A 14,189-nucleotide genomic window follows, 5' to 3' on the forward strand; every position below is an offset into this window, starting at 1 on the left:
GTTCTCTGTAACTCTGAAGGTTGTAGGTGTTTACATGGCAGTGATGATCATATTGTCACACAGTTAGGCTGATTGATTTAGGTCATTATAGTTGTGCTAAGCTAAAGGCAGCTAATGTTGGGCTATAAAGGAACTACAACACGGTCACATGACTTCACATCCCCACCGCTAAGCTAAAGGTAGCTAATGTTGGGCTATAAAGGAACTACAGCACGGTCACATGACTTCACGTCACCACCGCTAAGCTAAAGGCGGCTAATTTTGGGCTATAAAGGAACTACAACACGGTCACATGACTTCACGTCACCACCGCTAAGCTAAAGGCGGCTAATGTTGGGCTATAAAGGAACTACAACACGGTCACATGACTTCACGTCACCACCGCTAAGCTAAAGGCGGCTAATGTTGGGCTATAAAGGAACTACAGCACGGTCACATGACTTCACGTCACCACCGCTAAGCTAAAGGCGGCTAATGTTGGGCTATAAAGGAACTACAACACGGTCACATGACTTCACGTCACCACCGCTAAGCTAAAGGCGGCTAATGTTGGGCTATAAAGGAACTACAGCACGGTCACATGACTTCACGTCACCACCGCTAAGCTAAAGGCGGCTAATGTTGGGCTATAAAGGAACTACAACACGGTCACATGACTTCACGTCACCACCGCTAAGCTAAAGGCGGCTAATGTTGGGCTATAAAGGAACTACAGCACGGTCACATGACTTCACGTCACCACCGCTAAGCTAAAGGCGGCTAATGTTGGGCTATAAAGGAACTACAACACGGTCACATGACTTCACGTCACCAGCGCTAAGCTAAAGGCGGCTAATGTTGGGCTATAAAGGAACTACAGCACGGTCACATGACTTCACGTCACCACCGCTAAGCTAAAGGCGGCTAATGTTGGGCTATAAAGGAACTACAACACGGTCACATGACTTCACGTCACCACCGCTAAGCTAAAGGCGGCTAATGTTGGGCTATAAAGGAACTACAGCACGGTCACATGACTTCACGTCACCACCGCTAAGCTAAAGGTGGCTAATGTTGGGCTATAAAGGAACTACAACACGGTCACATGACTTCACGTCACCACCGCTAAGCTAAAGGCGGCTAATGTTGGGCTATAAAGGAACTACAACACGGTCACATGACTTCACGTCACCACCGCTAAGCTAAAGGCGGCTAATGTTGGGCTATAAAGGAACTACAGCACGGTCACATGACTTCACGTCACCACCGCTAAGCTAAAGGTGGCAAATGTTGGGCTATAAAGGAACTACAACACGGTCACATGACTTCACGTCACCACTGCTAAGTTAAAGGTGGCTGATGTTGGGCGTGATGACGTTTAGTTGTCTCATTAAGACTGTTGTTAGCAACCGCCGTTTTAAACTCACCAGTCAAGTATTTACGGACGTATTTAATGTCGTAGAACAAAACTTCAAAATCTTTTCAGCTTGTGTCGACCACAGACCTTGTCTTTTCAGGAAACAAACCAAAACAAATGAACTTTTAGACGAGGGAACAGGAAGTGCAGAAATGCTGACTCATTTCAGTACTCCTTTATCAGAGCTAACAGCCTTATCAGTATTCTCCCCCCACCTCATGTAAACAGCTTTTAGGCAGGTTATAGCGCCCACTAATGTTTGTCCAGCTGAATGACACACTCTCCTGCTCTCCTGTCTGTTATTCCAGGCTGATCCAATATGATTTCCTAAGTTCTCATAAGTGGTTCCTTAAGGTCAGTGTCGTCTCCACTGGTGCTGTGCCAGGTTTGGGACACTGACGTAACGTCTCATACACTCACTGACCCCTCCCTTATACATAAGTGTGTGTGTGTGTGTCTGTGTGTGTGTGTGTGTGTGTGTGTGTGTGTGTGTGTGTGTGTGTGTGTGTGTGTGTGTGTGTGTGTGTGTGTGTGTGTGTGTGTGTGTGTGTGTGTGTGTGTGTGTGTGTGTGTGTGTGCGTGTGTGTGTGTGTGTGTGCGTGTGTGTGTGCGTGTGTGAGGGGTTGTACGGATAAAGTTTCTGTTCCCTCGATGATGATGATGTGTCTCTTGGCTGAAGGCCGGCTCTTCGCTCTCCATCTTCATCGCTCTCCGTTTCTTTTTTCTTAATGTCCCGGAGGACTTGATTGGCGGCGATTATTTCTGTGTGATTTTTTTTGCTGTGTCAGCTAAGTGACATCAGTCGTTGGAGAGGGGGGTGAGACGGGGGTGAGACGATGGGAGAGGGACCTCGGAGACAAAAGAGATGGGTGGGGGAGGGTGGAGCTTTTATCGTAATTACACCTGCGAGAGATGAGGATCGTGGGCACCAGTCGATGCTAAGTGATCAAGTCAAGAGCTAAGTTCAAGATTTAAGATTCAAGGCTTGAATTGTCATTTGTTCATAGCTACAGTGTAGATATATTAATTAAAATCTGAGGTCACAGGCTCAAAAACAGGACAATGCAACAAAACAATGCAAGTAAATACAAATTAAATAGAATAGAAATAGTGCAAGGAGAGTATATACAAGTAATTAAGGCGTGTGGCGCAGGGGCTTGGTGCGTTGGTGTTGGGATCAGGGGGTCAGGTTCAAACCCCACTGCAGTCAGCATGTCTCTGGGACACTTCACCCCAAAGTGCTCCTGTGGGGATTGCCCACAGTATTGATTATGTACATCGCTTTGGATAAAAACGTCTAACATGTAATGTAATGTAATTAGAATATGATATATTAGATACATAATTTGTAAGTTGCAGATTTATGGATGTTCTTTCAAAAGTTCAGATTAGATAAGAAGTACTTTATTGATGCCAATTTCGGGAAATGTTTAAGTTGCAGCAGCATGACAAGACAAGGCATTGTACATAAGAGAAATTAAAAGACTAGAAATAAACAATCCAAAATATAAACGTCTCAAATAGAAATAAAATAGCATTAAAAAAGTGAAAAATATACATGTGGAAATACAAATGTACAGTATCAAAATATAAATCATTATTTATACATTTAATTGTGCAAGGAATGGATTATTAAATATTAGATTGAATATAAATGTACAGTGGGAGTTTGAGTCCAGTTATCCAAGAGAATAGGCGACAGTGTCTGATCTCTCAGGATGATATTATTATCCACTTATAATGCGATAAAGCCCCCTACCCACTTCTAACAAGTCAAATGTTTTATTATTATTTGAAATGTCTCACTGGAGGAATGGTTCCTCCGGCTGTGGGAGGATTATTCCTAACAGCTTCAGTAAAACCTGCAATGAAACCTCCTCCGTCCTAAAGTGCCATCTAACTCATTTCATTAGTGTGACATTCAGGAGTGAGTTTAAGGGTCTCATGTGGTCTCCAGGCTTAGTTTCACTCAAAGACACAGAAGTATTTCAGCAGCTTCCATCTTTGGTATTTCGGTTTTCTAACCCTAAACCCAGGCTGCAGTCGAATCGTTCCGAACCATTTTTCCTTATGCATTATATTAATGAACATCATGTGACCAACAACTTGTTCTGTCTCTTCATTCTAAACGCTGTGATTTTTGCACACATGTCTGCACAGCCCTGCACTTTAAAATATAATACACTGTAGCTTGCCATACTCATTGTCCGGGGGGGGTGACATCACGTCGTGTCACGTGACTTGAATTTTGAATTGAGCCGTCCCTTATAGATACTATCTCTTTACGTTAGCGCGCGTGCTCCACTAGCACCCCCCTGCTCATCGCGTCCAAATCGTGCACGTTCCGTGTTGTCCTGTAGCAAGCACCGCCGATCATACCCTCCCGATTTTCGCGGGAGACTCCCGATTTCACTGCCCTCTCCCGGTTTCCTCCCGGGGTCATATTTCTCCTGCATTTCTCCCGATTTCTGACAAAATCAGATTTACTCAGGACTGTTTCCACTCGGACTTTAATACAGCTACACCATTGTTTGGTTTCCATGGTAGCGCGTCTCTTTAGAAGCGCGCGCAACTGAAAGTCCCCCCGGTTTTGAAATGCTCCCGATTTCTGGGGTTTCAAGGTTGGCAAGTATGTCGCCGATGTCGGGGAAACGATCTTCAATACTCCGAAAAGAATCCCCCCAGACTCCTTTGCCCCTCCAACAGAGGGATGTTCTTATCCTTCTTCCTTTTCATAATTTCAAGCTCTCGATCTTCTCTCGAATGATTCATTTTTGATCGGCTCACGTTCAGGGCGTCCCGAGCTGAATAATGGAGTCAAATTACGGCGAGACGCCCCCCTGGCGGAAACGCTGGTTCGCACCACCAGATACCAAAGCAAATCCCTTGTATGTGTAAATGAACCTGGCAATAAACCTGATCCTGATTGTGATTAACCTCAGTGAAAAATATGATGGAGTTGAGGAAAGATGTGAAGGAGAGTTCATGAGGATTTTGGAAAAGACACTAGGAGACGTCATTATGAGGAGACACAGGATGTTATGAGTGGGAAAGCTACTATTTTCCGTAGAGGGACAAAAAAAGCACCTCTAGACACTACTAAACGTGGATACAAAAAAATGTTATTACCAGTTTTGAATGAAATAAATAACGAAAGGGAAAGGAAATGGTTGCTCCCTCCTGTCCGCTCGTATTAATTGACATGAATCCCAATAAGTATGACGATATGAAGTTATTTGAATACATTATACTCTGAGGAATATATGCAAAACTAGGCAGATCTGCACATCTGCAACTGTGCACATCACTTTCAAACACTCAATAAACACCAAAAACGTTATTTGATCATTTTGCCGTAATTAGCGTTAAGTTCATAGTTCTCCTTTTGGTTTAACATAGTGTGGAAAGGTTAGAGAACATATAAGCCCTTTAGCAAGTTATGGCATAAGATATAAGAATGCTTTATAGTTATTGTAACTGAACTGATCTGCGTTTGTGGGTCAAGATTGATTTACGCTAACGGCCGAATGGTGCCCCACGCCAATAATTGTGGGACAGGCTGCTTGCGGGGAAGCAGTGTGTGGACCTCTCTCCAGAGAGAGAGAGAGAGAGAGAGAGAGAGAGAGAGAGAGAGAGAGAGAGAGAGAGAAAGAGAGAGAGAGAGAGAGAGAGACTGAGAGAGAGAGAGAGACTGAGACTGAGAGACTTGTGTGTGTGGATGGTAGAGCGACAGTAAGGGAACGTGTGTATGTTTCTGGAAGTGAAACGAGGAAGCAGAAAAACAGAGGTCTGTGATGTATTTTGTGAAACAGAAGAACAGCTAAATAAATGCAACGGCCTCCCAAGAAGAGCTCGCCTCTCTCCAGTCATTTAAGCTAAAGTGGGTTATTGAACCTGAAGCTTGTTGCTTCTGCCCTCCTCGACTACGGTCTGGGAGCCGACACGAAAGTTCAACACACAGATGGCCAGTCCGCCCCTTTGTAGCATATTATTTCGATGAGAGATGAGCAGATCGCCACTGGGCTTTCAACTAAATACACAGCCACGCAAAAACTGTGGCATGTGTACAGCTCCTTATGGGTACTGCAATTAGTGAAGTGCTTTCCTCCGTGGTGAAACGATCAGCACTGCACCACGGAGGAAAGCGGCAGAAAGTCACCTGGAGATAAAGAGAGCGGGGCTGCGTTGCGTGCATGGCTTCCTTCTGCAGGTAACGGGGAGACGCGCTCTGGCGGCGGTCTCGTTCAGGATCCGAAAATACAATTTAAATATTTTGCACACTTATTCCACTTATTCCTAGGTGCCCCTGGTTACGGTGCAAGGGGTTGCCGACCCCTGATTCAGACAATCAAAACAGCTCTTATCATGGCTCCCAATGAGGTACTTCCTCTGTCATTAATGAAGAACACTTGACCAATAGGAGTGCTAATGACACATATCCCTCCTCTCTTTTAACTGAGTTTCCTGTTAGTCTCACACGCTCCCTCTCGGTAGTGTTGAGCACCTGCAACTTTAAAGAGTCTGAATCTGTTAAGGAAGCCAGTCGGTCATCGTGTAATTACAGCTGGAGCTGTTTTAATGACTGTTTATCCACACGACTGCAGTTATTGCCAGGAAATTGGGGTCAATTACATGATCCTCAAAATAAGTGAGTGCTTCGAGCCACTGCAAACGCTCCCTACTCCAGCACCTCTTCAACCCATTTATACCTAAACGGTGCATTTATTAAGGTAAATATATATGTTGTTGTGGGTATCTGTGTGCTTAAAATACAACTAAGGCACTCGTTCTCATATGAATTCAAGCTGAAGCACACAAGCACTGAGAGGGCGGCTTATTATCGATGTGTGCTGTTTGTTTTAATTGCTCTTGTCCCCGCGTTAACTCCGTATTTGCTTTGATGCAGTCACGCATGAGGAAGTGGTGTGTGGGGGGAATTTGAGTCGAAGTAATTAAAGTTTTTCTGAGATTGAGATTCAGACTTCACTTTTTAGTTCAGACCTGACCTTTTAAAACATTCTTAAGTGTAACTTTGGCCCACATTGCACTGCTGAAATGCATATATCGTTTCATTAAAAATATGTGTTTATCTTGCAAATGTAACTATTCAATTAAAGCGAGCTGCTCCACTGTTAATTAGTATTCAGCTGACAGTGGGGTGTGTTGGTGAAACAGCAGCAGATATATGTACCAGGGTTCGTACGGTCATTAAAAACCTGGAAAAGTCATGGAAATTCAAAATGCAAATTCCAGGTCCTGGAAAACAATATTTTTCCCAAAGTTTTGGAAAAGTCATGGAAATGTAACTAAAGTTGCATCAAATATAATTTATATTTTATCTAATCGTAGAAATAGTAATACTATAACGATAATAAATACTGTATCATATAGTAATGAAACGTAAAATGGCATTTAATTGACGAGGTGTTTCGCTGGTGAGAGGTTTTTACAATGACGCCCTCTAGTGGCTTTAGTCTGTAGGAGCAAGTAAGCCTACTATTTGATTTGTTTTAGATAGGCACAACAAGTTTCATATGCAGACCTTATTTGCCAGCTTACCATGCTAAAATAAAAATGTTTCAGTGGTACCGCTGAGAAGAGTAATTTATTTGGTCATGGAAAGCGAGGCAAAGGTCATGGAGAAGTCATGGAAAATAATTGGTGAAAAAGTGTATGAACCCTGATGCAGCCTGTCCTGCTGCTGGAGCATCACAAAAACACTGGAAATGAGACAAGACGTTTTAAAAACGCATGAGGTCAAAGGTCAAGCAAGTGGAGCCTCAGCACCACTGACTGAAAATGAAGTCTAGGGGGGTGTAGGAGAGAAACATAGGAATTGTAGCCGTTGCAAACCATTTACATGCAAAGAAACCTATATACTAACACACTACAGGAAAGCCACATAGGGTATGTTCGTAGATATATTTGATATTGTGTCACTGTACCTTGTGTTTTATTCCATGGTGATGATATCAGCTGTGAAACCATGGTAACATATAATGAATACAAACATATCAATGGCAATATGCCTCCTGCATTTATCTACAGATTGATATGTTTTATTCTCGAGATTTATCACGGTGCCAACACTGCTGTGTCACATTTTAAGTTATGTTGCCACCATTTACCGAATGTGAGACACGATAGAAATATCAACAGATCATTTAAACGGCGTCCCCAAAATGTTTCCTCGTTATTTGTGTTCTATCTTAATAACTGTTAAAAAAAAAAACACACCATCTGCCCGTGGCTGCAGATTTATGCTGCTGGGTGTGTGTTCTCTGCAACATCTAGACCAGGCATGGGCAAACTAAGGCCCGCAGGCCATATACATATATATATATATACGGCTTAGCGGTGGGGACGTTGGGCTTTTTAATCCGGCCCGCCGAATATTGGTACAAAATTGTTCAAATTATATTAAAGGCCGCATTCATTTTGCCTTTTTCCTACAATACCTGGCATTTCAGCTGATCCCACTAGATGGCGCACTCTAGACACAAATGACATTTGCTGGAGTCTGGTCTATTCAGCTGGCCCCACTCGGCAACCCGGCAAGATCTAAGAACCAAATACGTCACGCTTACATTGGAGGGGGCGAGATGAACCTGAGCAATAACAGTTCATGGCGAGTACGGCGAATACAAGTTGTAACAAGCAAAGTGACTAGTACGCGACCACACACTTATAAAAAACACTTATATAAAGTCAGGCAACACTAACCAGGCTTAGTGTGATTCTGTTTATTTGACATTACTTTAATGCCCATCCGTTCACTGTTATTGATCATTGTGAAGAGCGGGCAGACGTGTTCCTTTTGATTTGTATTATTGGAATCAATACATGGGCTACATGTGGCCAAGTATAATCATAACGAAAACTACGCCGGTAAAATATGCGTTTAGAAAACGGCTTATGCCACAATATGATAGCAACAAGTAAATAATAATAATAATAATAATAATAATAATAATGCATTACATTTTTTATTAGAGCTATTTTACAGGTGCTCAAAGCGCTTTACAAATACACATTACACATATTAGACATGTAAGAGTCATTACTGTGGACATTACCCACAGGAGCAAATGCGGGTAAAGTGTCTTGCCCAAGGACACAACGGCCTGACACGGTGGCCGAGGCGGGATTCGAACTGGAGTTCATCAACGCCCCATGATCTGATGACCAACGCTCTAACCACTGCGCCAAAACCGCCCCAAAGTAGTCAAGATAGTCTGATTAGCTTCGGTTGCTATGCCAACATCACCTGTAGAATGCCAGATACACTTTCATATCCGCGTTGTGAGGCCAAACAGCGTCAACAACAACAGTTCATGGCGAGAACGACCATGAGTAGAAAGTTGTCGGAAAAGTAGTATCGGCAAGATTGAATATGATTCAATGGACTGACTGAATATTTAACATGTCTTTATTTACAATGTCCCATAAATAAAAGATTGTATAATGTTAATTATTACAACTGTGAGGGAAATGTACGCTGCCATTAGGAAAAGCAGCAACATAAACAGTGTCTTCAAGACGTTGTGCTTTTTTCGGGTTCTAGTTGGTGTCAGAGCAAACGTTTTTTTAAGGTTTCTAGTTGAACCATCTTCAAACCAACACTAACCCTATTCATATTAGTAAAGGTAAAGTGGTATGGACTCGTGTTCATGCAACGTTTACCACGACAGAGATGTTGTGACATTGTGAGTGAAAGCTCTTTGCTCTTTCCTTAAATATGAAATTCAAACGCTTCGTGTGTTTCGTCCCGGCCACTCCCAACATCTTGATGTGGTCAACGGGTCAGAGCTAGGTCCAGCACCTCTTATGTGGGGAAACCTTGTTCAACGACATATTATTGAGGTATTTTAAACACAACGAACATCAACGTCTTCATGCTTACGGTCACGATTCTTGTGTTGTGTCACGTTTTTAGTTTTGTGTGTCTGGTAGTGGGTGTTCTTCTGTTCTCCTTGTCATGTTTCCCCCCCCCCTGTGTATTGTCTGGTCTTTCTCCCTGTGTTCTCCTCTCTGTCGTTAGTTTTCCCTGGTGTGTCTAATTTCCTGATTGTTTTCACCTGTCACCCCTTCTGTGTCTCCTGTGCTCATCAGCGTCTGATTGTTCCCACCTGTTTCTTATCATGTGTTTAAATTCCCCTGTCTCCCAGTGTTCAGGGTCAGTTCGTCTTGTCTTTTGCCACAGTCAGGTCTATGCTCTTTTGTGCTCAAGAAAAGTTTTGTTCTCAATTTTTTGTCATCTCAATCTGAGATTAGTTAGTGACCATTTTTTGTTCATCGTGTTTTCTTTGGAAAAAATAAAGTATCTTACCAATACTTTACCTCTGCCTCCCGGGTCGTGCAATTGGGTCCTACCTCCTAAGTGTCTGAGTTATTTACACTTACACGCTATGACAATGACTCGTATGCTCATATTTAGCAGGTGATGTTTGGGAGGTTCTTGGGAATGTCATCAGTTTTGCATTTTTTTAGTCATAAAGTGGACACGTATAAATTGACCTGCCGATGGTACGAGATTAGAAAGAGTTAAGGGCTTATAGTAACAACAACGTGAGAGGGTTTCATATCATGGATATCTGTATCAATCCATATAACAGTTTTACAGACATTTCCCTTTGCAATGATCTTTCCAGCCCTTAACTATTTCACCCCATGAAATCCTTAAATGAACATATTCCAGCCCAGGTTTACAGACTAAAGGAAAAGGGATCATAAAGTATAAAAGATCATTAAATGAATGAAAACCCTGCCGTTGGCTCCTGAGTCTGGACTGGATATCGTGGGAATAAGGTCAGCGAGTAGTTTATTACACTGAATTATTCCATATGAGCTCCTGTTCCCTTCAGCTTTCTGAACCCATGTGGATGGATAATCATTTTAGGAGAAACTGATATCAGACCAGCTGCTTTTCCGCTGAACAAAACGCCTCTTAGTCTGAAGAGCTCCGTGTTTACGACATGCTTCTGAAGATGGTGTGAGCTAGCAGCTAACGCACGGTTTTAGAAGAAGACTCGGCAAGTCTACAACCCTAATAACGGACTTAAAAAGAAGAAGTCCATATTTTACAGCATGGAAATGTTCGTATTACAGTCCAAACTCAACAGCAATATCATAAAGTCATTCAGTTTGCTATCAAGTCAAATCAGGTGTAGAAAATGTAAATATGAATACATGGAGACACAACTGTTTCCTCAAATCATGTTTAAACGTGGTATAGTAAGTTGAAGCGTGGTGATACCTTATAACTGCCTCGAAAGTCTCTTTATTCTGTCGTTTGTTGTCATTAAAGCCACAACAGATGCCTTTTCTATGCTATTTTTAACGTAGAACTTACACACGATCACATTTAAAAGTGTCGTAATAAGCTGAGTTTTTATTCAGGTTGTCCGTCTGTCCTAACCTGAGTCACACCTGGAGATTAAGGTCCCTGTTTGTGGCTATAACTCAAGATTTCAAACCCTAAATCTCTATAAATTGTTGATTAAAAAAGTGTTAAAATTGGTTTCTAACACTGGTTGCCAATGAAGTGATAATTCTAGATCTGTCCGTACAAATGATTTGGTTTCACATCAGAGGCATATTTTTTATTTTTAGAAAAGTTGTCATTACCCTGAACAACATATGGTTTTTATAACATCGACAGAGACATTTCACAGATTATAACAAAACCTGATCAAGACAGGGTTAAACACAGCAGATCTATAGAAGCAAACAATGGAAATACTTTCAAAAATAAATGTCAATCCACAGACTTAAAAGCTGCTATTTTCAACATGTGTATAATATCAACAATGGCTTGAATGACTGAGTAATATGAGGGGAAGAAAGTCTTAGCCTGCTGGATGTGTGACTCCCAGCTGATGATGAGGTGATAATGTGTCACGTTGACAGCTTGTTGATCCGCCCCCCAGTGTAAAATCAATGCAAAGTGATTTCACACAGGCTGTTTCCTTGTGATATTGAACGATGATGTCCCTTTTAAACGGGAACAGAATAACTGCTCATGACATCTTGTGGATCCCATCCAGAGTCTTTCAAAAGGAGCCAATAGCAATGGTGATGGAGGGCAATTTAAAAAGGCCAGAGAGGACAATATGGACATCACCAGGATAGAAGGAGGGATGCTTAAAGGCATTGTGGGTAGAATTGTAATGTGTGCTGATCAATAATGAATACAAAAATGTCAGAACATGTTGTTTTCAGCCTCTCAAATATGGATATTACCTATTTTTCTGTTTTATATCATATTCAATTGGATAGCTTTTAGGTTTTAACTGATAAAACATGACATTTAAAAAACATTTCTCACTATTTTCCATTACCTGCATGTTAAAAACAGATTCTACACAGCCGTGGTTTGACTCTGTTGATACCTTAAGACCCCCTCGTGTGAGGTACTGTAGGTGTTACACAGTGTTGCAGATAGAGCTAAGTAACGTAACTGAGCATTGCCTACTTCTTCGGGAACAGAATAATTGCTTGTGACGTCTTGTGGATAATATCCAAAGTCTTTAGAAAGGTGCCAATAGAAATGTTGATAAGTACACCGGGGCCATTTTAAAGGGCAGAGAGGACACTATGGACTTCACAATATGGCTTAATGCATTGTGGGTAGAATTGTAAGGTATGGTGATCAACAATGAAGAGTAATTTTGAAACACAAATTTGTCAGAAAATGTGGTTTTCAGCCTCTCAAATACGGAGATTTCACATCTTTCCAATTTTATATCATTTTAAATTAGATATCTTTGGGATTTTAACTGATGAAAACTATTTTACATTACCTCCATGTTCAAAACCCTCTCTGAGGCTAACACCTTCAGATCCCCTCTTCTCAAAAATGTATTTTCTTATGTTTACGTCTCCCCAACTATCGTACCTTGATAACTAACCAAGCATTGCTTCTCCCTCTCAGACCCACCTTCCGGTACTTCACCTGGCACACCTGTGTGTTGGGGATAATTGGCTGTGCCGTCATGATGTTTCTCATCAACGCCATCTACGCCTCGGCAAGCATCGCCTTCATGCTGCTGCTCCTGCTGCTCATCCACTACCTGAGCCCCACCTCCAGCTGGGGCTACATCAGCCAGGCCCTCATCTTCCACCAGGTCTGACACACACACACACACACACACACACACACACACACACACACACACACACACACACACACACACACACACACACACACACACACACACACACACACACACACACACACACTGATATCCACATTCAATACCGCCTTGTCATTACTAGAGCAACTAAAATCTCATCCCCATAGCTTTACAAGAGTCTGCCCCTCTGCCAAGCGATCGTTCCTTTCAGTTTATACACACACACACACACACACACACACACACACACACACACACACACACACACACACACACACACACACACACACACACACACACACACACACACACACACACACACATGTCTGCTGCCTCTCCCTCTAGCCGAGCACTTTGCATCTAGCAGACAAACACTCACACATACACAAAACACTGCCTTGTCATCCCTACGGCAGCTATCTATCACATTTATATCAGGGCTACCAGACACACACACACACACACACACACACACACACACACACACACACACACACACACACACACACACACACACACACACACACACACACACACACACACACACAGTGCATCATCCCTCTCTCTATGTCCTGAGCCTGTTGCTCTCAAAGAGAATGGAAACGGTTGCCAGTAGGGCCTGTTGCCGATGGGAACTGTTGCCAAGGCTGTGGGGGGTTAGGGGCTTTTGAGGTGTTGGGGGGGGGGGGTTGGCTGGGTTTGCCGGCGGCTCGTCAGGAGGCAGAACATTATTATAGCCACTTAACTTATTGAGCTTTCCCTCCTTCCCTTTCTCTTCTCCTTATCTGTGCTGCTGTTCCTCTGAACATGAGATGCAGATGCGAGCAGCAGGCCCCCCCTGCATGCTAGTTTTAAAAAAAAGACAGCTGTTGTTTGCTGTATTGCTTGTTGGATAGATCGCTAACTTGCTCGAAATAGTTTGTGAGATACGTTACAAAGCAATGTGTCTACCCTTCTGGCAGTGAGAGTTATTATTTGCTGTTGACATGAGATTCAATATGGAGTCCAAAGTGTTTGAATGCTTCTGTACTTTCACCGTTGCTCGTTGACGACCCGTCTACACCAACAGACACTACAGAGTTATCAAAAATGTCCTTATGAGACATGAGCTGTTCAGCCAGCCAGCCGCTAACAGAGGATGGATGTGTTTCTGTAAAACCATCAGCTCGCTGTGAGTGTTCCCAAAGATAATGTCCAATGCTGCTAGTACATATCTTGAAGTAACACATTGTGGTTTGACCCTAAGTAGAAAAAGAGATGGGACTACATCAGGGTCAATCAGACTTGGTGGCAAGATGACGTTTTCTAATTAGACACATGGATGGATTTCAGATGTATGAATATCTCAAAGAACAGACTTTGTGGTCTTTAGTTTAGTTTATTTATTTTTTTCGAACATGTAAAACCAAAGAAGATACAAATGAAACAAAAGATGGTACAGCCATGATACAGTACTATACAAATGAATGCAATAACAAAACGAAATATTTAATTAATTGAATAATCTGTAGTATCATTGTCTGATATCAATAAACAATAAAGCCTATGCTAATTACACGTCCGAAAAGTCTTCATACAGGAGTATTGTAATCATGACTTTCTGCAGCTCTTACAATCCTGATATTGACACTCAATGAAAACTAGATCAAACTTGAAAT

At 42.3% G+C, this 14,189-nt stretch overlaps 1 protein-coding gene across 2 annotated transcripts in view; it reads left to right on the plus strand.

The window, feature by feature from the left end:
* The window catches only part of LOC307035440 (solute carrier family 12 member 9), a 36,269-nt gene that overhangs the window by 6,304 nt on the left and 15,776 nt on the right, over window positions 1–14,189 (plus strand). Inside the window, exons 1-2 of one of the 2 annotated variants that reach the window (XM_079674739.1) lie at window positions 9,809–10,204; window positions 12,330–12,522. In XM_079674739.1, the coding sequence (XP_079530865.1) occupies window positions 10,152–10,204; window positions 12,330–12,522 (246 nt within the window). In that variant the 5' untranslated portion in view covers window positions 9,809–10,151. Of the gene's footprint in view, window positions 1–9,808; window positions 10,205–12,329; window positions 12,523–14,189 lie in introns of those variants that run through there. The other variant, XM_079674740.1, reaches the window with a different exon arrangement.

This window comes from Notothenia rossii, assembly GCF_949606895.1.
Source record: "Notothenia rossii genome assembly, chromosome: 4".
Lineage (NCBI taxonomy): Eukaryota > Metazoa > Chordata > Actinopteri > Perciformes > Nototheniidae > Notothenia > Notothenia rossii.